The 26,682-nt window shown below is 35.5% G+C and overlaps 1 protein-coding gene across 3 annotated transcripts in view; it reads right to left on the reverse strand.

Moving 5' to 3' along the window:
• LOC117116291 (breast cancer type 2 susceptibility protein homolog) overlaps positions 1-19,381 on the reverse strand; it is a gene marked incomplete at its 3' end in the record, with an annotated part of 31,644 nt that extends 12,263 nt beyond the window's left edge. Inside the window, 10 exon segments of one of the 3 annotated variants that reach the window (XM_033260304.1) lie at positions 857-944; positions 1,899-1,967; positions 2,155-3,768; positions 3,853-6,645; positions 7,814-9,551; positions 10,159-10,305; positions 12,433-12,713; positions 13,896-14,037; positions 14,326-14,716; positions 19,268-19,381. In XM_033260304.1, coding sequence (XP_033116195.1) covers positions 857-944; positions 1,899-1,967; positions 2,155-3,768; positions 3,853-6,645; positions 7,814-9,551; positions 10,159-10,305; positions 12,433-12,713; positions 13,896-14,037; positions 14,326-14,682 — 7,229 coding nt within the window. 3 annotated transcript variants of the gene reach the window in all.
• Positions 19,382-26,682: the final 7,301 nt, after the last annotated feature.

The following is a 26,682-nucleotide window of genomic DNA, read 5'->3' on the forward strand; positions in this document are numbered from 1 at the left end:
AATTTATAGAAGTACATCATTAGTTATTTTCATACAATTTATTTTCCGAAAATAATATGTTGAGTCGGTATCAATATATTTTACTAGTTGAGAAGCTCATTTTGCTAGTTACATTTTTAACAACTAGCACATTTTAGCAATAGGTTGCTAGTGGCTGAAAAAGTAAATTTCTAGCCCTGCCCTTGTGTCATCCTTGGTATTCCTACTTTTGCCGCTTTTTGCGGTCTTGATACTGCATCTAGCTGGCTAAAAACGGAACCCGAACGTAGGGCTAATCTCTTCATTAGGGCCAATCAACATTATTATAAGTTGTGTGTATAGGACGATCCCCTATTTTTCGATCATAATTTGCTATTTAAAGTCTTGTCTTATATATAATAAAAGTAATAATAATAACAATAATAATAATAATAATAATATGTTGTTCTTATATAGCGCTTCATGCACAAAGCCTCTAAGCGCTTCACATTACTACCCCGGTTATTGGATCAAATACATATGAAACACCAAATTAAATTATGAAATTAAATTATATTATTATTCCATGATTGCACCTAGTAATCAGCGCAGTTGTGTTGGAACCTACCAGGTACCCACTTTTACTCCTGGGTGGAGAGAGGCAACCGTATATAAAGTGATTTTCCCAAGGACACAAGCAATTTGTACGGCGAGAGTTTCAAACCCCCGACCTCGAGGTTGGGAGTCCAACCCAAAACCGTGCGCCAACTGCTTCTACGGCGCTATATATATATATATATATATATATATATGCTAGTATATATAGTACACAATGTAGAAGTGTGAATGATTTTTTTTTGTCAAGACAATTTCTGACAAAGTATTACAATAACCTTACCCATAACGAGTGTTGTTTGGCTGAGACACAAGAGGTTTGACGTGACTCGAATTGCCTGGTAAGAATGAACTCCTATCCTGAAAAATAGCTATGAATGGATAAAATAACATGAGTGTAAATGCATATTGTTGTTATAATAATTGATTTCAATAGCCAAAGATACTCCATTCCATGTCTTTCTAACAGCAGGAAACAATGGAGAAGTTTTTATCACATGTTCTTAACAAGCAATATGTGTATTTGTAGCTTTATAACATACGTAAATAGATCCTGGTTATTGTGACATTGATTATTTACCCCATTTCTTCACTAATCATGGAAATTTAGTTCCACAATGTATTTTTATGCCTAGAATAAGATATGACTTCAATCTAATACAATCTTTTGATTGGTTAAGATGCTAGACTGTTTCATTTAGAAAAGGGTAGATTTTTTTTATAAAATATTAAATGACAAGGGAATCTTCATTCAGTAAAAAGGTAGATTTATTCCATAAAATATCAAATGACATGAATCTATTTTAGGTGTATTATAAAACAAATAATGAATGTTTTTCATTTGTGCATAGGAAAGTAAATTTTCATTCGTTGAAAGATTAACTGTTCCATTCAATCAGGCGGAGCCAAGTTTATTGTATTTCTTGATGAAATAGTCTCCTTAGATCTTAAAACATGGCTCGAATGGAACAGCCAATCTTTCAAACCATGAAAATATTCTTCCCATTGCACTCATAAACATTTAATATTTGTATACTAGTTTAACAATTAGTTTTGGGAAGTACAAGTTGGAAACTCTAATAGCCTGTGAACAATTTGTACAATAGAGCAGCATTCCGTAAACTTCTAGACCGACAACCCAAAATTGAGTTGCGATCCATTGACTCCCTTATGCGCGAATATATAAGTGGGGAAAAACTTGTGCTCAGATTTCTGAGGTTAGAAGGCACCTTAATTAACCACCAAACTGTGTATGAAAATACATCATCATAATCAATATAAGAATTTCTATATAAAAATGAGCAAAAGTTCTGACAAAAGCTTACTTTCAGGTGAAGGCTTAAAAGGTGCTGTTGCTTGTTCCTCTGCAAGTGCGATTCTTCCAGTTGGAGATTCTGCAGCAAAAAAAGGAAAAAATAATTTTGTGTGTTTCATCATTTCATCATGGCACCATAATCTGATTTTCAAATATTTGTCTTAACTATAGTATACTTAGAAAAACAGATGTCTCTTAAAATGAATTTTAATTCACATTCAGAATGACACAACAAGGCAAAAAAAATGAATTAAATGTACACTTACCAAAATCCAGTGCTGCTGAAGTAGACAAAGATTGTTTCAGTGATTTTCTGACACCCATTCCTTTAGAATATTCTGTCTTGTTCTTGTGAGATGGGAACCTCCTGGATTGAGATCTCTCTTTGCTTTTTGACATTTTCTGCAATTCCTGCTGCAAGTTGATTTCTGACATCAAAGGAACTTCTGGATCTTGAAAGTTTTTTCTTGCCATCTGGTCCTGTAGAACACCTCTTGCATGTTTGATGGCATCATCAGAAATATCAACCTTTGATCCTCGAGCAGTTTTAAAGCCTAGCACAGATCCTGAGGGAAGATGCTTATTCATTGGAAACTTTTCTGTTGCCTCATTGAGGAGTTTCTTTCCCATCATGATGGCATTGTCAGAGATGCTGACCTTTTTCCCTCTGCCAGTCAGAAATCCAATGCAACTGGCATTTCTTTCTGAATCGCTCAGTGCATTATCCATTTTAGCATCCAGGAGTTGTTTAGTCTTATTCAATGACTTAGCAGAAACAGACACAGTTGTACCACTTCCAGATTGGAACCCAGCATATTGGTCCTTGAAAGACACACCACTACTGATCTCTTCTTCAAAAACAAATTTTACTTTTTTAATCGCATCATCAGAAACATGTACTTTTTCCCCTTTGCCTGTTAAGAAACCTATGAACGGCTTTTTCACAACTGGGTTAATCTCATCATCAAAATCCAGCTTCACTTTCTTCAAAGAAACATCAGACACCTTTACCTTTTCACCTTTTCCAGTCATAAAGCCAACGAATGGCTTATCAATTTTTGAATCGGAGGCCTCCCTTTGTTTAGACACACAACTTCTGGTTGATCTGGTGCTTAATTTAGATTTCTTGGACTCTATTGTCCATTTAGAGAAAAGCATGTCACTTGCAACATCATCATTATCATATGCCTGTTTCACTAGTCGCAAGGCATCTTCAGATACATTCACTTCGTCTCCGTTTCCAGTCATAAAACCAACACATGGCTCCACTGTTTCTGTTCTGGTAGATGAGGCTTCTCCCACTTTTGATACATGGATGTTGGTTAAACAAGAGTCTGGTTTTGACTTAATGCACTCTAATTTGCTTTCTGTAAGCAGCTCATCACTTGCTAAATTTTCATTATCAAATGTTTGTTTCACTTTTCTGAAAGAATCTTCAGAAATGTTTACTTTTATTCCATTTCCTGTTCGAAAACCAACAAATGTCCTAGAAGGTGAGGCTTTACTGTGACATGACACATTGGATTCACTGGAGTGTAATGTTGTATTTGTTAAAAGCATATCACCTGAGGCTTTTTCAAAATCAGCAAAATTCTGCTTAACTTTGCTTAAAACATCTTCAGATATCTTTAATTTTTCGCCTTTCCCAGTCATAAATCCAACAAATGGCTTCTCAATATTTGACCTGGCAAAATATGCCTCTTTAGGTGGCGATACACAACTACTAGTCATGCTGGTGTCTGCTTGAGATGTGCTGTTCTCAGTATTTCTTTCCACACTATGTAAATTACTTGAAACTTCCTCATTATCCAACATCAGTTTCACTTTTTCCAAAGCACTTTGTGAAACATTTATTGTTTGACCCTTTCCACTTAAAAAACCAACAAATTGGTTTACTGTATGCGGTTTTCTAGATGAAATAGTCTCCTTGAATCTTAAAACATGGCTCTTTGTTAAGCTGGAACTGTCTGGTTTTGATGCACTAGCATTTATTCTCTTTTCAGTAAAAAGCATATCACTTACAACATCTTCATTAACAAAATCCTGTTTTACTTTTTTTAAAGCCTCTTCAGAAATGTTCACTTTCCTCCCATTTCCAGTCATAAAGCCAACAAAATATTTTTCTTTATTTGACTTACGAGAAGAAGTTGCCTCTGCTGGTATTGGTCCTTGGCAATCGACAGCACTAGAGAGAACAGATATGGCTGAAGTTTGATTTGGAAATTCAGTGTTCCCCACTGTTACCTTTTGTAGTGCACTCTCTGAGATGGAAATGCTCTTACCACTAACTGTGTTAAATGCCTGAGAGCAACTGCTTCGAATCAGAGATGAAGGTCTTTTAGAATTTTCTTGAAATGGGTCATCTGTGGCAGGAACTAGTTTTGGGAATTCATCAGCTCCATTTGCATGATCTTCAATCATATTTCTTCCTTTTCCTAATGTGATATTTAAATTAGTAATTGTACATGATTCTGAAGTTTCAGGTACTACGTGATCTAGCAGATGAGGATCTTCTTCAAAGCCATCTTGATTCACCAATCCTCTAACATGTCTTAGTGCCTTCTCTGATATAGCTACCTTGACTCCTCCTGCTGTCTGAAATCCAAAATTCATTACCTGCTTGCTATTGAGTGAGGACTGAATTGGTCCTGTAGTCATTTCATCAGTGCTTTCTTGCATAGCACTTTCCTCCTCCAACCTTCCATTTTCAACATTTTGTACAGATGCTAGTAGTAAATTTTGAGAATTCCCTAATGTCTGGTCACACAGATGTGCAGAGGCAAATACATTAACATTTTTGCAGATATTCTCTTCAGCGTTGTTGCATTTTAAATTTTCTTCAGCTTTGATTCCTCCTGCTGGAACCTCACTGTCATTTGTTAGACTTAAAACGTGAATTTCTTTTTCCATATGATGATCTGGAAAAGAAAATCCATCTGAAGCCTGGTGTCCTTGAGGTACATCGGATAAACTAGCCATCGCAGGATTTGCACAGCCTTTACCATTGGCATCTTCATTTATCTTAGTAGCAACCGTGCTTTTCGATGTGTAGTTTACTTTTGGTACTCTACATTCTTCAAACATACCATCATGCTTATATTTATGGTGGTCTGTTACTTCTTTAATGCAGACACTACTGATGTCATGCTTTTCTCTTGTATTGACTTCTTCCAATAGGTTGTCCTCCACTTCCTCTTGCATGAATGCATACACCATTTCAGCCTCATCAGCAGCTGCAATTTCCTTTTCAGCTTGTGTATCAGAAACAAAATCATCATCAAAGTTTTCTAAATAATCATCTGATTTCAGAGTGTGACCTACAGCTTCTTTACTGGTAGTCGTCTCCGAATTGTTTTCTTTTTCAGAAACCGCCAATATGGAATCTTTCTTGAACACAACTGGATGACAACTAGTATTCAACCTTTTGATTTTAAATTTTTCAGCACTGGCATTAGACAAAAGTAGAGCATACTTATTACAATTGGTGACTTCATTACTATCTTCAATCTTTGTTGATGGTTTAAACTTCATTGGTTCTGCTGGAAGCTGTTTATTGTTGGCTTGTGCTTCCAGATTTAATGATGGTAAATCAATTTGCTCTTTTGTATCCTTCTCAAAATCTGCATTGACTTCGGACACTACAGACTGAGCATGCTTCCAAGACTTTTCTGAAACAATAATCTGCTTGCCACCAGCACAAGAAAATCCTCCTAATCCATCAATTTTTGTGCTACTATTCTTGACAAGTGGTTGATGTTGAAATAGGCTTTCTTTAGTACATATCATGTCAGGATCCGTAGATGCAATTAAGGAATTAGTTTTCCCCAATGAAGAATTGGAAATAATGACTTCTTTTCCCCTGGAAGATATATATCCATCAGGTTCAGAAAGAGACTTCAGTTCAGACCCAATACTGAGGTCTTCTAAGTTTGAGGAATTCTGTTTTTGTTGTCCAAAATGGGACAAATAAGACAGATCTTCTCTGGTAACCTCTAAATTCATATTGTTTAATTCAGAACAGCTCTCTGTGGCTTTAGTGACACCTTTTTCTTCACTTGAATCCATAACAGAAGCATCTATTGTGGCATTTTCCAAATTTTGAACTGCTTCACAATTTTTTTTTATCACTGATTCGAAGTCTGATTGCACATCCTTCTCATTTGCAGGGGGAAAATTAATTAAATTGTCTTCTGGTTCCTCTGGTTTCTCTAGCATTACATCTGAATGGACATTCTTTAAACATTCTAATGGTTTTTCCACAACATTAACAGTGATGTGCTGCAGACCATCCATGTCAGCTCTGCTTTGGGTGTCTACATTATCTGTTGAGAGGTTGCTGGTTTTCAAGGTTCCATCACAAGAAATATTGATTCTTGTACCAGATGCTGACATACTATACTTAGCTATTTGTGGTTTCTCATCTGAAATGTGAGTGCAATCAACATTACATATCATTGGAATGTCTTTAATTATGTCATTTCTCTCAATGGAATGATCACTGCCTCTGGATATCAAAGGCAGCTTTTTATCTGGTATCATATCAGGATTGTCCTTCATGTTGGCAATTCTTTCTGGTATTTCATCTGTTCTAAGTTTCTTGGAATGTGGTTGATACTTTCTATATTTCCTTTGTACTGGTAGATGGTTCTTTTTTCTACTAACTGGCGTTGTCTTATGTTCAACTAAAGAATTAGAGATGGTATTTCTTGATTTATCTTCTACTTCATCATCAAAGAAAGATGTAAAAGTCACAAACTCTATGAAGAAATAATGCAGTGTTATTATTATTAAATCTGTGACTTCAATGGATATTTCAAACGGAAACATCTTCTATTCCTGGTTAAGCTTTAGAAGTTGTGGATGCAATTAACTTGCCCAAGCAAATTGTGTAAATTCACAAAGCGTAATTTCAACGAACAGTGAATACTGTTACCTGTAGTTACATTTTCCACCAAACATACTACTAACCTATTTTGATCTGGGTTTATAGTGCTACAGTATGAACTCATCTTTTTGACAATTTAAACACTACAATTTTATAATTACATAATAATAGTTACTTGTTACTTATCATCGGGCAATTATGAACTTATGAGGTAATACTAATATTGCTGGTTATAAATATTTCTAGGTTTTTGTATCAAATTTATTGAAGAGCAGTGCCTATTACAAATGTTTGAAGCGTCAAAATGGTATCTTGAATACAGAATCTGAATTGATTGTATATACGAGGAATTGGTTATTTAAAAGGTTTTTTCATGATGCAAAACATCAAATATATTGTATTATGTACTCTTGATGAAGGGCTGCAATGTAAAATTGAACATACTGTACTTCTAATTAAACACTGCTTTGTTTATTCAAGAGTGGCGGTTAGCCAAAAGGATGTTTTGTACTTGACTGACAAGGGGTCAGGATGAAGAGTCTTCATTATTCGTTCACCTTCCTCTGTACTGTAGTTTATCTAGTCTTTGGCAAAAATGTAGCACATTATGCAAGTCTAAAGCAGTGTTCAAATTTAGGCACGGGAATTCTCAGCTTTAATAAGCACATAATTATTGATGTTAATATATTAAATACAGCAGTGGTGTATCCACGAGGTGCACAGGAATGGAACGCCACCTCCTCTCCCCCCACCCCACCATGCCCTGAAAAAAAGCTTGAGCCCCACAGCAGTGCCCCACTGAAAATGTCCAAAGCAAAAAATCATGCTAACGTAGTTAAAAATCACCTCATAAACCTATTTTGTGACCTTGGCCCACAGTTAATCATCAATTTCCCACACTCCACCTACCTTTGCACCTCTCCCAGCCCCAATCATCTCCCCAATTTTAAGAATCATAGGTACACCACTATAATACAGCTTTCATAGGTCAGTACAGTAATTAAATTAAAATTTACAAATTCATAAAATATATACTGCACCTTTTTTCACAGGAAGTTTTGGTTGCTCTTGAAATATTGGCAGCGACACTGCATTGATTTTCTCTCCCTCTGCCTTAGTTGTCTCAACGTTCTTATCTTCCTCATCGCTGTCTTCTTTAACAATTGTAGCATTTTTCATCCACTGACATCGTTTAGGGGATTGTTTCTTTAATTCGCTCTCTTCAGCAGAGTAAGTAAAAGAAGGTCTAGTAGGACATTTAAAAAATGTATCAAATAGCTTTCTAGTTCTTGACAGATTTGGTAATAACTTCTGCATTTCCGGTGGATACATAAACGATGACTTTGATGCCCTCCTTGTTGATATGGATTCAGGATCAACCTTCTTCAGATCTTTAGCACCAGATTTTCTATTAACACAAGCTTCAATAACTGACTTTGTGTTCGACTCTTTCTTATATCTTAAGTTTTCTACAGTAGCACCACTGACTAACATATTGCACATATCTTCTTCAGCATTACAGTTATCTCTATTTAAAATAAAATCTTTATTTTGACGAATTTCAGATTTGGCTAGCGTAAAATTTCCACTACAGTCATATTTAACACCTCCACCTACGTTGGTAGACACTGCATCTGTAGCCCTACACAAGGCATCAGCAAATGTTGGCGAAATCTGCGAAAAGGGATCTACACCTTTTGGACTAAAAATCATAGCACCATCAGAGTTGGAAGAAACTGGAGAACCAAGCTTAACACAAGTGGAGTCAAGGATAGGCTCAGCTTTTTTGTTGTCTTGTATAGGGTATTCTATTTTTGGCATGTTTGAAGTACACAAAGTCTGATGAGATTTATTCAAGTTATTTGTACTTGACTGAACTTGATGAATTGTATTATGGTTTTCACTTTGTATTCCATCATTTCCTTTCTCTTCCGTCAGACTATCCTGTGTATATCCACTGCCTGGAGTATCTGTAAGATCACCGGCCTCCACATGTTTTCCTTTATTACCCTTTATGGATGCCTTCCTTTTTCGCTTTCTCTTCCACTTATAAAATGAACCTTTCTGTGGTGGTTTCTTCTTGGAAAGTTTCTGTTGTCTTTCTGGTGGTGTATCAAGAAGGAATGCAAGAGTGTCTGCAATGTTAGAGTTGCCATCAGGAGAAAACTTGCACTGCAGTTTGTCTTGTGAGGCTGTTGAAGGTAGTGCCACTTTATTTTCTGGAGCTTGCTTCCCTGGAAAGACTTCTAATCTAACTGAAGATTCAAGGTGATCATGTTTTGCAAAATCGGAGTCAATTTGCAAAGTTTGGTAGTCTGGCAACTTCGATGTTGAAGTATCTTTGCCATCAAGTTTCTCGGTTTCCTTTTCTCTACTGCTGCATTTTGAAAACTCAAATATAGAGTGACATCCCAATGTACTTGTTTCATCCTCTGCTACTGGCCTGTGGTCATTACTAATAATTGTTTCTTCAGACTCCAGTTGCTGAATGTCCAAACCTGTTTCATCAGATTTTTTAGAACTGATTATGTCATGGTTGAATCCCTCACAATTGCTCTGACTTTCCTTAGAATTTGTTTCACTCTGGTTTTCATTTATTAAAGTTTGGTCATGCTGTTTAAGCGTAGCTTCTAATGTTTCAATTTCAACAGTCATTTCTTTTTCATCTTCATCTGATGATGTCTTTTCAAGATCAAACAGGTCAGTAGTGTTCTGACTATCCACTATCCAGGTATCTTTTGGTACATTATTGTCAGTGAACAGTGCTCTTGCAATTACCTGTAAAATGACAAAAAAGGGAAGAAAATAATATACATCTCTTATTACCTCTTAAGCTTTGGCCACACTACCAAATTTCATGTAAAAAAGATGTGATATGCCCATACTTGGTTATAATATGACATACATAATATACATGCCCATCTAAGGGCACATCACACAAACTAGTCACATAAATCTTGATAGAAATAATCCGAAACAAAAACATTTTTGCCTATTTTTGTTTACTTAAAAACTTTATTTTATTACATAATTATTGACTGATTTGATTAAATAATGTTGTTGTGTGTGAACGGAGCTTTACATATCATTTGGGTGTGTTTAGGATGTTCAGAAATGTAGTTATGGTGTGAAGACTTCAAACAGCTATAGTGTGAAGACTTTAAACAGCTTTGAAGTCTTCCACTTAGTCTAAAGCTAATTTCATGGCCCTCCACCCACCTTTATTAACTGCCTTGTCTATCCTTACCAATGTCATCACCAACCCTTAGTTTTTCTACAGTTACAACCATGTTTGTGTACATTTTTCAGCATTAATATGGTTCACATTAACTACCACATTATATCAATACAAAAAAGCATGAATATTTTTTTACAAGAATCTTACCCCAGACTGATGCTTTACTGGTGATTCTCTCATGTTATTTGGCTTTTCACTACTTTTACAAGAAATTCCAGATGAGTTGATAGGTGGAGTTGCAAGGGAACTTGTCCATGACAGATTGGCATCATGATCCATTCCAAGAGAAGAAGCCTGGAAAAGAAAACAAGTTATTGTTGTACTGACCGAGATAAATTCAGTACAGTAAAATTTCCCAATTCCGTACACCTCCATCCAGACTTCGTGAAAGAGAAAATTTGTAATTCAGAGAGTTTGAATTTGACCCAAACAAAAACCGATATTTACAGTACAGTATGCCTGAACAAGCATTCACAGCTCAAATGTAATATATCGTGGCTGAAAACGATTTATATTTCTTGATTTGAACTTAGTTTTTATGTCACTTTAATTCATTCAAATGTTTTCTTTCTTAGCTGATGTAATATTTTATATTATCTTTGAAGAGTTTTAAATACAATTTTTAAGTGTTTCGTTAGTTAAAAACGATCTTTCGTGATGAAGTCATCTCCACAAATTGAGTTCCTAAAATCAATAGTTTGTAAATTGGAGGCTTGTAATTGGGAGATGTTACTGTATTACTAGACATAGAAACCACATTCTTTAAAATTGACGATTGGCTCACTTCTTGTACTATGTTCATCATGTATTGATAATTATTAAAGAATTTTGTTTAACTTTATCAATTTGTATATGATGGTTTGCATTTTTGCCTTGAATTTTGTCACGTTACAAATCTACAATATTGATAATGCTGATGATTATGGTTAGGTTCACATTGAGCGCTAGTATCCAGATCGGGAGCTAATCGTTAGCATGCAAATGAGAACGCCCGATCGGTTAGTGTTGTAAACGTTACCAGGAAGTGGATACACTAACAGTTAGCGAGCGTTATTGGTTAGCAGGTTTACATTAATTCTATCATTAACCAATCAGATGTACGCATTCTCAATTTCCTATTGGCCAGTGATCCCACTGTTACCTTCTTCATATCTGGATTGGGTATTTCTTGTATGAATGCAAGGGTGAGCGCATATGTTTGTTATCTGGATCCTGCTAGCCGCTAGATGGTGTGTGTGTGTGAACAAAGCCTATGCTGATCATGAATGTTGATAGATATAATAAATCAGATGAGGATAATGGGAAGAACAGCAATGAGAATACAGTAATGATAGTTAATGAATTTTTCCAGGTCATCTATGTATTTTGTGACAGATGTGGATGATCTGATCATGTAGTCAAAGTTGTATAATGCCTGATTTAATGCAGCAGGAACGGTTTGGTTTCCCAACCTCGAGGTCGGGGTTTCAATTCTCTTGCTGTGTATTTCACTTGTGTCCTTGGGCAAGACACTTTACAGTATCTGCATTGCTTCTCTCCACCCATGAGTATAAATGGGTACCTGGTAGGGTTAAATGCCAAAATGCGCTGATGTAGCTGCTGCAACTTTATGGAATACTCCCCCAGGGAGCTTGCGTTTGTGTTCCATAGGCTTTAATCCAATGACCAGGGGTAGTAATGTGAAGTACTTAGAGGCCTTGTTGGCATTAAGCACTATATAAATATAACATATTATTATTATATTATATTATTATTATTATGAAAAAAATAATCAGAATGTGATTACAATTATGATAGATAAGATAAAAACATAACAACAGATGATGAAAATGAAAAAAAAAGGTGAAAATGAACATGTTGGTATTGTAGATTTGTAATTGTTTTTTACAATATCCAAATAAAAATGTTCAAATCAGCATACAGTACAACCTCCATTTTACATATGCAACGTGACCAAACGGCGTATGTAAAACATGGGATTCACAAAATCCAGGTTAACCCAAATTGTACTGAGTGGAAATTAGTGGTTAAGATGCTTGCCATCTGTTATGCCTCTCATTCACTCACTGAGACAAATGAACAACAAAACCACAGTAGAGTAATTGGGACTGGTTGTCTTTATTGTCCATCATATTCAAAAACAACCACAACACACCCAAGCTTCTTCTGACCTTACAATATAGAGGGCACTATACAAATTTGACTACATTACACCATCTACTCCCAGGGTCCTGGGTTCAATTCTTGTGACAGCAGGACTTATTCCCACAACTAAAAACAACTCCACTCCTGAAGAGAATTCACAGATAAAAGCATCACGTTATTTCATTTAAGAGGGCCCTGAATATCAGCCGGCCTTCTCGGATAGGCTGGTAACCCTCAATACATAAAAAAAAAAACAAACAAATGAAATCCACCTACCTTCTGGCACAAGCCAATGGATATATCTAGATGCGAAGCTCCTCCTCCCGGTTTGTTCTTTATAAGACGTTGCTTCTCAATTGTTGAGCTATCATCATCAAATGTAAAGTTTGTAAAAGATGCACCACCACTACTGAAAGACTGCGAAGGGGCAAATGGTGAGGGGGACGTCAAAGCTGATGTAGAGCGGGAAGGGACATATGGGGAAGGAGACTTGAAGACTGACGTAGATGCCTGATTTGGTGTGAATGCTGAACTACCAGGTGAGCTTGGGCTAAAAGCTGAAAATAGATCAATACTAAAAACTTCAAAGGGAAATACTGTTTGCTCTCCAATTCAAGAGCACTTTAATAATTCCATACTTCTATAGTGCATTCAGCAAAAAACCTCAATGCCCTTTACAAAAAGAGCTTCACCCACCGATCTCGAAAGCAATGTCGCTGTCACACCCGGGTGCACACACTCACTCCGTTAGGCAGTATGTTGGGCTCCGGTAGCTTCCACCTCAGAATAAGTCCTCGGTTCTACTACTATGCGCTGCAAAAGACAACACGTCTCGAATAAGGAACAGGTGGGCCCTGCTCCGGACACTCTACAAACGATAGCACATGCATCACCACCCCAAATGAATTATTAAGGGAAAACATACCATGCATATTCAGCATTGTTGAACAGGAAAGTTTTTAGCAGGGTTTTGAAAGACTCGATAGAAACAGCCGATTTGATGTACAGAGGAAGACCATTCCATAGTTTTGGGGCGACATTTGCAAACGAACGAGACCCCTACCCCTGTCTCATTACCAAGATATTGACCTCCAAAAACCTTATAAATTTAATTTCGTGATTTGGGAGGCCAAAAAGGGGGCGTGGCACCCAATTTTTGTGGGGCCATATCTCTGAAACCAAGTCTAGAATTTTGCATGTGTTCATTAATCATGTAAAGATATCTCCAAAATAAATTTGAGCCAAATCGGAGTCGGTCACCTGCAGACATTTTTCAATTTTGGTTGAGTTCATATGGAATGACCCAGCATCATTGTGCTGAATTGCCTATGGGTGTGGTCTGTGACTACACAAAGATGCAATGGGTTCTTTGATGTGCGCACAAGCCAGATGTGTACACTGGACATCCATTTTGTATCTGAGAAGATTTGGTTCTACCAACCTAATCCTGGGCGAGAGGAGCAGCTCAAACCAGCGCCGACGTTAAGGCTGTAGTTAGCGGCACAAGCCTCTGCCACTCAACTAGTATGCATATTTGCAGCTTGACCCTTTCTGAGAGAAACAAAGTTGGTCTGGCTATGCTTGGCAATATATTACCAGGTGCCCTGCCTGAAATGGGCTTATCATTGCTGACTTTAAATATTAAGTGAGTTAGAGAAGATTGGAGTGTACAGCTGAAAATATTATAAGAGATAATAATGTGGTAAAGGAATTGATAGACTTTGAAATTAATAACCTACCTGTACCAGTAAGCCTGATGTTTGCTGAGTCACTCGTAGTGTTCCAAAAATTGCGCTTAGAAGCCGATTGCTCATCTGGACTAAATAACGAGGGTGTAGTAACAGTGCTTGATGATAAGGAAAGAACAGGAGTTGAATATAACTGCAAAAAATAGAATACGGATACACAGGTTCTCAAATTTAGTACATTGCAATAATCAAAGCTGTCCTTTTGTGAAGATTCCGGTTCAAACCCGGTCAGCAATGGCTTTTAAATGGAGTCGGATCGCTTTACTCCTTCGATAATCTTCATATTGAAAATAAAAGTTAAATAACAATGTTTGTATCCATTATGTATCTTTTACACGTTGTAGTTAAAGTTGTAAATAAACATCGACAAAGCATTGAAGGTCATGTCCTGTGATGTTGAATAGAAAAGAACACCTTTTACCTGTTTTGATTTTCCCAAAAGTCTTCTATTTGGTGTTTTGAAAGTAAAGTCATCCTTTAACACATGATTTTCTCCAAAAAAGTCTGTCGCATCTTTTGCCAGACAAGACATGGAACCAATGTCCACATCCTGCTGGTTAACATCTTCAGATTTTATGTGGGCCTTTGTGGAGAACCAGTCATGACTGATGAAACCAATGCCATCCTGGCATCGCTCTTTATATATTCCAAAGAACGAGCTCTGATAAAGTGATGGTTTAGCAGTTTGCGAGCAAGGTGTAGTCTTTATTAAAGTTAGAGGAATTTGCCCGGAACAACAAGTCTTCTTTGAAAACTTGTGCTTACTGACGGCATCCATGGTACTCTTGGCCTCATCTCAATGTACAACTTCACTGTTAAACAAAGCAAAAATATTTTTAATTTACCTAAAATTTTTTGTTACAAAATTTTTAATTTTAAAAGAAAATATTTTGGCTAAAAATCAGTCAGGGACCATACACAGCAATTTTCAGTTGGTGCCAGTGATACAGATTTTGGTCTAGGGATGTGAATTTGGCCAATTTCCACTAAGCTGCCTAAATCTATAGTACTGTAAATTTAACCCATAAGGTGGAAGGGCAGCCTCTATACATCTTTCCACTTCACATTTTTTTCATCAATAAATTACATTTTGCCTTCCATAGATACTTTTGGTAGAGCTATTTTGCTTTAAATGAGAAAAAAAAATGTATACTTTTTTAGCACTATCTTTCAAAAATATACACTACTGTAGGCATGACATATTAAGCCTACTGATTTAAGTAGATGTTAGTAATTAAAGACCCAATTAATAGGCCTGCATAGGCTAGGCCCAGGGAACAGTTAAATTACATTAACCATTCCCTGGCTAAGCCTATTATTCTTCCCTTACAGTAGTAATTTAAGGCAAAGAGATTAAATACTTGTAGGGGCTGGCTCGCTTGCTAAGCTCATTTCACACTATCAAATTTTAATTTTATGTGACAAATAAATGTGTCCATTCAACATGTAATGAAGATCAAACTCCACCCAAAGCGAGCTTCTACTCTTTTCAGTAGACGTTCCGATTCCGATCCGATCCGGGCGTCATTAGATTCATCAGTGTAAATTACAAATGCATAACCTCACTTATTCTTTAACTTAAGACACTTCTCAAAACCATGTTGCTAATTTCATTACGGAGGAAATTTGTGGAGAATGAAGTTTAAATTTGTTAGATTTATTTAGATGAGTCTCAGAGCTGTAAAAAGTTAATTAAGGTCTACTTTTGCTAAAATAATTGCTAGCTCTTCAGCTATTGACTATTGGTCTAATTTTAATGTATTTTTTGCTAGCCCAGCCCTAAAATACTCAAGTCCTGACACAGGACCACAAACATTTTACAGCCCTGAGTCTAAAATAAAATCATGAGGATTTCTTATTTGTTTTAATAAATCTGTTTTTAAAACTTCTTGGTTTACATTGAGCTTGTTCCTGTCACGCACTATGAAAATTTGGGCGATCTGCAGTCATCACAAGGAAGCATTATGTTTGCACACAACCCCACAGAGAAAATTAACCAATTAGCGGGCAGAATTTTGGAGGCGCAACCTGCCTGTTGTTCACAACAGCCAACCAGCAAGCGACTTCGTGACTACAGTACCAACTCCCTGTGACTACGAAGAATGTGTATGTTTAAAAAAATATATCAGACCAAAAAAGCATGTAAATATATGAAAGCATCCATTTTAATGGTAATTAAGTGTGCTGTGCTATACAGCACAAGCACACTGTATAATGTTAAATAATATCTTAACTTTGCTAAAAACTAGACATAACCAACCCACTGGGCTTTGCTTTTTCTACAGTATTTCAAGGGATAGGCACTATGGCCTGCAACAGGCTCGTCAGAAAGATTTCAACAGAAATGTTCTACAAAACCGAACTTTACAAAAAAACCGAACATTGTAGCCGGTCCGGGGGAATTGGTGTGTCAGCAGAAATGAATTACAATGACCTCCATGATCTACGTTTCATATCTTTGTATCCTCGAACGATAATAAAGGTAGGATACTGTCACATGAAAGGTAATGAACCTAAGAATTCTATATAAAAAATATAAAAAAAACACATTAATTTTGAGTACTTACATTGAATTATATTTACGACAATATTGTATAAATATTAGATACACAGATTTTCTGTTAATTTTCCAATAAAATTATGTTTAGAAAATCCAGAATTCATTTTTTGCTTTTACGTTGGTTTAAAAAAAATTCTTTCAGTGTATAGCAATGGAATAAAAAAAAAAAATTGCAATAATATGAAATAGATTGAAACTGAATTCAGCAGGTTCCAAATTTCCCGACAGCAATTGCTGTAGTAAGGTCCTTCCACTGCTGTGGTAAATCCCAGAATCGACAACAAACTTTTAGCTGTTGAGTTGCTTACTAGTGATGGATTTTACCCTTAAAAACAAAAAACCTGTTGATTGTTGCTGGAGAATAAATTGCTGTAGCCTACAGCAACTATTTGCTGATGGATCATTTTGAGGTATTTCGAACCATGTTCAGAAATACCCAAGTTATCAAAGTAAATAATTAATTTCCATTGGGTTACTAGTAGAGCCACTACCATATTTTCCCCCTTTTTATTATTTACAAAATTTAAAGTTCATTATTAGCTTTCATGTGGCATAAGGCCAAAAAAAAAAAAAAACTTGTTTAGCGTCACCGCCTGACCCTGATTTTCTAGCCGCCATTTTTTTTTTTTGGTAAAAAAATGCTGAAAATCGACTAAAAAATGCCGATAATAGAGGAAAAACGATCGTCTTTTTCATCTTCAGCACAGGGAACAAGATGTGAAGTGCGCCACCAAGTGTGTTTTCTTTTTCTGCAGAAAAAAATAGATTCCCTCACACATGTGCCTTGTTCACAGAAATCGCAGACAAATTGGTCGTACTGTAGGCGTACATGTTTTTATTTGGTTCTTTTTAGATAATAAACAATGTTTTAAATATGATAATAAAGTACTATGAAGAAAAATAATAGGTTACAACCTACGCTTCAATTGGCAGATGTTTTTAGGCCTAGCCTAAGTACTACCTAACTAGGCCTAGACCCCTAGCTAGTAGTAAGTATGGCTAGGCCTACCTGGCCTAGGCCTAGCCTAGCACTGCAGCAGTTAGCCTACGGAACCACAATGCTTATTAAAATAAATATTGTACAAACAAATATTTTATGTAAAATTTAGTGTCTGTTATAGCCTTTGTAAAATATTTGGCTTGGCACCAATGCAGTTTTTGAAATCTCTAGGCCTAAGAAGCCTACACATTAGGGCCTAGGCTAGCAAAAAAAAAAAAAATCTAAAGGTCATGGTTGAACGCGTTGCATCAGACGTCAAGGGTAGGCACCACACAATGCGTGACGTCACGCACTTTAATTAGTGTCATTAGCCAAGTTCAGCCAAGCGTGTTTTTGTCAACAAAAGACCTTCAGAAAATATTCATATAAAATGCTTTTTGATTGGTTGAGACTTTTCCATCAGGTCAATCAGGTCACTCAGGGGTCGAAGTAGTACACCATTTTGATTTTTTCCGAAATCGGCCAACTTTTAGCGAAGTTATCAACTTTTGAAAATTTCATTAAAATTTGTCGTTTTTTTCCAGAGAATTGCGAGTAATGAAGTTCAATTTTTTAATAACAAAGATTAGTTTATATATCTAAGAGTTTATTTGCCAAATATGAATGTAATACGAGGCGTAGCAATATTTTTTTTTGGCACCGCAAAACCGACAATCAGCTGTCTGTCTCTTATACACATCTTATAATGGGTGCTGAGTACATAATAAAGAGTAGTGGCCCCAGTACAGACCCTTGGTGTACACCACAGGTAACGTCATGTGATCGAGATGACACCTGTCTCTTATACACATCTAGATGTGTATAAGAGACAGGTAATGGCAACTTGCTATTCACGCGCTGATAAACTTCAAATGTTTATAAAACCGTAACCAGTGGCTCAATTTTCCTCAAATAAAGTTTTTTATGATACTGAGAATAAGTAGTTTTTTGTGCTATATTTTTTAAATATTTAATATGCAACTTTGTATTTATCATGTGGTACCTATAAAGGGTACGTTAGAGTTATTAAATATATTGTCAAACTTTGGAAGCACGGCAGCGAAACATGCAACAAAATTCATCAGTTATAACCATAATTCGCAAAACAATCAAAATAAAAGTTTGTTTTTATCGATTATTAAGCATTTTGAACTAAAAATTAATCTTGATAATTTAAACAGTATTTTGTGTTCTTCTAATTAAACAATATTTATGTTCTTTATTTCAGCAATTTTATTTTATTACACATTCGCTGTACCTAACCCAATAACCCTTATTTGGGCATTGAATATCTCGCGGCCGGACCAGATGTTATTCACGTTAGTACAGTAGTAGTAGGACTGGGGTCTAAGACTAAACCATTCATTACTTTTTTAGACTACTGCTACTACTAGTACTCTAGGCCTAGAAGAACTAGGGCCTAGGCCTTGCTAGTGCTTAGTAGAGGCCCTAAGGTGTATTACTACTGGCCTAGCCTAACTCCATTTAAGTACTAGGCCTATATTCTAGGCCTACAACAAGGCAAAGAAGGCCTAATCAACTATGTCATAGGTCTTGAAATTGTAGCTCTACTCGGTAGGCCTGACCCTGCACCCCCCACCCCCACAAAAAAAAAACACCTAGGCCTAGGCTTTAAAAGGGCCTTGGGTTGGCCAACTAGGCCTAGGCCCTACCTTAGCCTTAGGCTAAAGTAAAGGTAGGTCCTTACCATACCAACCTACATACATCAGACAACAAGAACATAATAATCTTAAGCCTAGGCGTAGTGACGTGATACATAGAATAAACTATCATTTTAGAACACAAAATACAACAAATAAAGACCTTAATAAAGTGCAATCGTCGATAACTAGGCTATTTCTTACTCGTAGCGTGGTAGGTAAACACCCGCCATGTTGATATTTTTAAGATTCCGCGCTCTGTGCGTCTGCGCTCTAATCGATTATTGGACGGTCTCATTATTAGCATAGGTATTTTTAATATAACACTAGTACACACTACCAAATACTCTTTGACACTACTATTACAGGGCCTAATCAAGTTACATACAACATCAGTGGATCGTTTTTTCATGTTTTTCATCTAACGCCATCTATGCCATTACATGCACTAAATGTCCTGGTACTATTTACATAAGAGAAACTTGCCAAACTGTCAGACAACGGATGAATGGTCATAAATTTGACATTCGTCACAACAACAAAGATAGGCCTATTGCAGTTCATTTTAATTCACCAGGACATAATATTACACACTTTAAAGTAGCTGTGCTCCTTAGTAATTGCTTTAAAAACAGAAAAGATAGATTAATTGACGAACAAACATTTATTCATAAATTTGATAGCATTAATAGTGGCCTCAATATAGATCTAGGCTTTCTCAGCCACTATAAGATTTAGTTTGTTTCTGACTCCATTGTTCATAATTAACTCCATGACTGCACAGATAGTTTATCTGCCTAGCTACTTATTAGTAGAATAGTAAGTTGCTTGATTACACTTGTTATCTCTGATCATTGTATTGTATCCGACTGCTAATTGGTTAATGGTAAGACTATTGCTAATTATGTATGCATAAGCTCTTTTCTATTTTGTTTTCAATTTTTAACTTCACACACCTGATCAAAATAGTTTCTATTTTCTCTATGACCTGATGAAGCTGGCATTGACTGCCAGCGAAAGCTTGTGTTAAATATATAGGCCTAACATATTCTAAGTTAATATCAGAGTGCTGCCTTTTAATTTTCTTTGTACAGTATATTGTTTAGACCATAGAGAAAATAGAACATTTCTCTATGTTTAGACTAACACGGCTTCATTACCACTTTTAACACTACTATAACACAGCGATTCGAGGTCGTTTTAGTACGGTATTCAAAGCGTTTATTCGATAATATGGTGTAGTTGTATTATATAATATATTACTTTTGAATAATTGATGCATAGTAAAAATTGCGTTTATTAATGTTGTAAATATTAATAAATTAAACACGAAAAAGATTTAAACTGTGGGATCTCCGCAGCGCAGAGATCATCGGCAGGGCGCCATATTGTGGAAGTGCTCCAATTTGTTTTTTGTTTTGTTTGTTTGTTTGTTTGGTTTTTTTTTTGTTTTTTGTTTTTTGTTTTTTTGTTTTTTTTAGGGGTGGGGGGTTTCGTAGCGCATCATCTGGCAAAAAGTGGGATGTTGCCACGATGAATTTTGATTTTAGTGCCAAGCGACCCAAAATTGGAAAATTTTACATGTTTTTCAAACAATATATGGCGAAATACTATGTTAAGGTGATCTTTAAAAAATTACCATTTTTTTGGCTAAATTTAAAACTTAAAAACGTAAAATTTGACATTTTGTCAAATATGGCATTAAAAAATCAAAATTAAGCGTGACAATGGATGAGAATTCAGCAGTTTTTTTTTGAGAAAGTAGGGCCTATCAAATGAAGGTCTGTTAGCTTTAAGTACACGTTCTGAGATTTCACGGTTGTGCAAAGCGCAGAAAATATCTATAAAACATTTGAGAAAAATTATTCAAGGATATTGAAATCAAATAATATAGTCAAGTCATATACTATATATTTTATTTCGTTTAAGGCTTAATTGGCATTTTATGATTCTCTGATGATTGAGCAGGTCGTGATAATATTGACAACAATAGAACAAAACCATATCCATTCTTGCATTGGAATTAATCTACGTAGCGTATTCACCAAAGGCCTTGATTTACCTGACGAGATTCAAACACGTGCACAGTTGCATTAGACATTTCGATTACTTTAGATAACTTAGGCCTAAGTATGATTCAACGTGGTACGCATCATATACCTAAATGAAAGAAAATAGCTCCTTGGGCTCAGTTTTGATTTTAAATAAGAATTTAAACTGCCTACAACCTATGGCTATTTTTATCTGTTTCTCTAAAAAGGCTGTTCCTGAAGGCCTATATCAACTAAAATCAAATCTTTCAACCTCATGCAGAATTTGCAACCAAGTTGATAGTTTGAGCTTCAGATTAAAATCGAAATGCAACTTTAAAACAATACTAGAACGGCTACAATCACATTTCTAAATATTTTTTAAAAACATTACTTTATTAATATTTATATATAATTAATGCTTGCGGTACACCACGTAGATAGTTCTGAAAAGAACTGTTGTTGTTGGTTGAGAATATCTCGACGTTTCGGTTGACTTGCTTCAACGTCTTCAGGAGAATAATCTATTATTCTCCTGAAGACCGTCGAGATATTCTCAACCAACAACAACAGTTCTTTTCTGAACTATCTACGTGGTGTACCGCAAGCATTAATTATATATTATACTTCGCCAGGCAAACCTTCAAACAATATTTTATTAATATTATTATTTTTTTTATTATTGAACACCGTAAAAGCGCCATACCCAACCCGATATTTTTTTTATGCTAAGCGCCGCTCTCGAATAATCGGGAGTAGGATATATCAGGGACGGATTTAGAGGGGGTGGGGGCGAAATAACTGACAGCCCAAAACGTCTCAATAAAAATATTTAAAAAAAATTGCGGGGGCATGCCTCGATTGGCCCCATTTTCGGTCCCTAGTTTCGGATAGGCCTATCTTTGGATCCGCTCCTCGTCATCAGAGAGCAAGTGGCACCAATAGCTATGGCAGAGCTAGCGCGTTCACTTTTATGAGGGCTACATACAATAAGAAACGCATCAAGAGGTTTAACAATTTAAATTAACCTATTTAAAACTAGAATAAAATACATTGGGATACACAGAGATTAAACAATTAACAGTGTATACAATTTTGTTTCTTACAGTACTTTTACTGGTTGAAAATATAGACAATTAGACTAAAACAATCAATCAATCAAGGTCCCGTGACATCATTTTAAATCATGAGGTATTCGCCAAGTGGTGAAGTCTCCCTCCCGAGTTACCACCCCTCAAACCACCACCCAATAAAAAAAAAAATAGAAAAGAAAAATCCTGTAGGCGTTATTTAGTTTTATTCAGTAATGTACTCAGTATAATTGCTGATTTGTATGTCTTCCTTATTTATGCGCATTTTGATTGTTTTTTGTTTTTGTTTTTCAAGTTTTGTACATTTGCATTTTGTATTTTAATGTTGTAATATATCCTGCTTTCTTATTTTGACTAATTTGACTAATTTAACTGGAATATTCTAAACATTTTTAGTATACATCTATACACTTCAAATTTTTCTTAAATTTGCAATAAAGTTAATTTGAATCTTGAATCAATAATTAACTTAACTAACTAAATCCTTTCCGAGCCACTGGGGCTCATAGGGCTGGAGCTTATCTCCAGTTTCTGTAGTGTGAAGTGGATGAGAGTTGTAACGTACTCCCCCTGGACGGGACACTAGTCCATCACAGGTTGTCCCCAGCAGTTTGCTGGTACCCATTGATACAGCTGGGAGGACTGAATGTAGCTGGAGTGCCTTGCCCAAAGACAAAAGCAAATCTGCACAGCGGCGACTCGAAACCCCGACCTTACGATTGAAAGCCCAAACCTGAACCGCTGCGCCAAACTGCCGCTTCAAATATAAGTTCACATTAATTCAATTGAAAGAACACATTGATGTTGCTGTCGTTTATAGGTACCTGACAAGAAAATTCAAACTTTATGAAACAGATTGGCTCATTCATCAAAAAATGTAGAAAAATAAATGCAATTTAATGGTATAAAAATTGTGAAAATCCATCAACCCACTGATTTTCTAATAATAATAATAATTAATAATAATTAATAATAAAAATAATAAATAATAATAATAATAATAAATAATAATAATAATAATAATATTATTATTATTATTATTATTATTTATTATAATAATAATAAATAATAATAATAATTAATAATAATAATAATAATAATGATAATAATAATAATATGTCGGTCTTATAAAGCGCTTCATGCCTAAAGACTCACATCACATCGAAGAAGTAATCGGAAAAGGTAACCTAATTATTGCGTACATTAGTCTATTATAAACAATCAGGACGACTTCAGTAGAGTGTACTATGGAGATATGTGGAGAACAATTAAGTCTACCAACCGTAAATTATGCATGTTCTGTATGGTTCTGTGCCGGAAATGCGGCCACTGCCAAACTATAAAATCTCCAATACCAGATGGCTCGAACTATTTTACGTGCACAACGAAATGTAGCTAAAGACGCCTTATGTAGACCTAGGCTGGCAATCAATCGAGTCAATTCAAAACAATTTCATAATACAATATTTTAACAGACTTAAAAACATGGATGGAAAAAAATGGCCACGAATTTTATTCAAAGCAATTAATCGTGTTGAACCTTCATTAAAATGGAAATTGCTAGATTCAATAAAAGGTATTAAATAAATGTGATCACTTAAGAATGTACAATACCGAACCTCAAAATAAAGAATTTAAAAAGATTAATAAATAATTTAAAAAGATTAATAAAGAATTTAAAAAGATTATTTAAGAGACTGACTTTAAAACATGGTTTGAAAATTGTAAATTAAAAAGTTCACTAACAGATTATATCAGATAGAAAGATAGACCTATATTTGAACCATCTACTAGTCAAAATAAATTTCAAAAGAATTACATTAAAATTCAAAACACGAACTAATTCTCTAAACCTAGAGGGTAAGAAGCAGACATGGTCTGCATGCACAAAACAACAGTTTTTGTAAATTATGTTCCCGAAATTTAAAAGTAACAACCGACCATTTTTTATTTATTTGTGATAAAATCCAGCCATTTAAAGGAAAGGTTTACAATGATTTTTAAAAATTATCTTGTTAAATGGGGATTAGGAGAATTTTGGGGATCTTTTATAACCGGATCGTTAGATTATAAACATCAATTATTTCTCGATAATCTTTATGACCAAATTTGCAACCATAAATTAGCAGAAATATTTGATAAGTACTGTAAGGTATTTCTCGAAGGCGCATGGAAATTAAGATCTGAAGTATATAAAACCACCCCACCAGTTCACAATTTAATTAGTTTTCGTAATTCCTTTTAATTTGATAATAAATATGAACCTTTATGATCAGTTAGAAGCTCTATATTTTGCTATAAATATCTTGTAAAATGTAAAGTAGAAATATAATTACTGTTTTTATAGTTTATTGGTGTTTGTATACCCTTTAAATGCTAAATGCGTTATTTTTTCCCCAAGTTGAAATATATCATGACTGCAACTTTGTATATAATACGGTACTGTAAGACTACCGTACCTAGGCCTGCCGTGTTGATAAGTTTTACTTTGTATATACATTTTTAGTTTAATTTACTTCTAGTTTGAGTTTATTTTTCTTTTATTTGGATGCACCGTTGGGTATTGTCCAACGTGTGCCCTGTTACGGAAGTGATATCCATTAAATTGAAATTGACTCATAAGCGCTATGGTTATGGGATCAAACACGTATGGCACACATACTCAGCAAGTGATCAGCGCAGTTGTGTTCGAACCTACCAGGTACCTACTTGTACTCCTGGGTGGAAAGAAGTAAACGTAGATAAAGTGCCTCGCCTAAAGGACACAAGCGATGCGACGATCGAGCGTCGGTCTCAAACTTCCAATTCCGCGATCAGAAGTCCACCGCTTTTCACGCTGCACCCACAATCAGATTTCTTTTCATATTATTACTGGAAATGATTTGTCAAAACAACCGCAGCATATTGTGGAATATGATCGAGTTTAATGTTTGCATATGTCAAACTGAAAGCAAACGAAAATCAATATAACGATCACCAAGACTTTCATAAGAGTCATTACTGTCATATTGTTACGAAGACAATACTAAGACGTTGAATTGACATAAATTAAACGCGCTGTGTAATTATGCAAACAGAAACGAGACTAGGTGGAATTGCTTCCAAGCCCCGACGAGGGTCAGATTTCCCTGACGAAAGCAAAGTGGGCGTGGTCGAGCTTCGATTAAAAGGTTTCGACAGTGGTCTAGGGGGCGAAGCCCCCGAAAATCTTTTGACAATTTAAGGGTTTCAAAGGCTTATTTAATCGATTTTAGAGTCTACTAATAGGCCTATGTAGAAAAAAACATATACTTTTTTTTCTCCCCGACGAATTGTGCTTTTTTTTTCCCGACGGGGGGCCAGCCCTCCCCGACGAGGGGCCCCCTCTGGCGCCACCCCTGGTATGCCCCCTGGTTCACTTTCTTTGACTTGCCAGACCCTTTGTCGGCAAATTTCTGGAGCGGCCGCCACTGACACTAAAAGCCTCGGAACTTTACTCTAACATGGATAATATTCAATCTAGGCCATCTAGGCGTGGTATATATTCCTGTATTATTTATTATTATCATTATCTCTCAGTTACAGGGATTAAATAGCCAAATGAACATAATGACCAGTTTTTCTGTACACAAATCCAAATAAAACTACGAACTACATGCGTATGTACCAAGTAGGCCTACGTTAGCCTACTCATTGTTTCAAGGCTGAACTTTCGACTCTACTGACATTAATACTCTCTTTTCTTCTATATTGTTCAGTACCTCTTCATTTGTCTTTCTCTCAGTCCAACAAACTTTCTTTATTCCTCTCCACACCCACATCTCGGAACATCTTCCTTTAGCAGTGTCCAGTCCACATCTCTGCTCCATACAAAGCCACGCTCCATACAACTGTTTTTATGATTTTCTTTTAACGCCCAGGCTTTGGGAAAATCTTTCCTCTGATTTGAAAAACAAACCATCTTTACAAAGTTTCAAATATACATTTAAGCGGTCCTTGATTCAGGTATATGGTGAGTAAATCTGTTATTATTGCAAGTAATATATTTCTATATTGATATTCTCCATTTATATATTAATACTTTACTTATTATTATTGTTATTAAAGTGGAATTAATATTCTTCTTCTTATTATTATTAATATTAGTATCACTAGTATTGATATTATTATTACTATCATACATGTGCATGTATGTATGTATGCACTTATGTATGTATGTATGTATCATGTATACACATTTATACTCTCCTTTTCTTTCAATCTGGCCTTATAATTGTATATACAGTTGAATCTCATTCAAGTTGACATCAAGTGGTCATGTCCTAAAGTTATTAACTCATTTTGACTACCTTTCACACTCGCTTCACATTTTATTTAAAGATATATAAGATAAGATATATATATATATATATATATATATATACATACACATATACACATACACATATACACACACACACACACACACACACACACAC

Source organism: Anneissia japonica, unplaced genomic scaffold, assembly GCF_011630105.1.
Source record: "Anneissia japonica isolate Jap-2015-1 unplaced genomic scaffold, ASM1163010v1 scaffold287602_len1038180_cov171, whole genome shotgun sequence".
Classification (NCBI taxonomy): Eukaryota; Metazoa; Echinodermata; class Crinoidea; order Comatulida; family Comatulidae; genus Anneissia; species Anneissia japonica.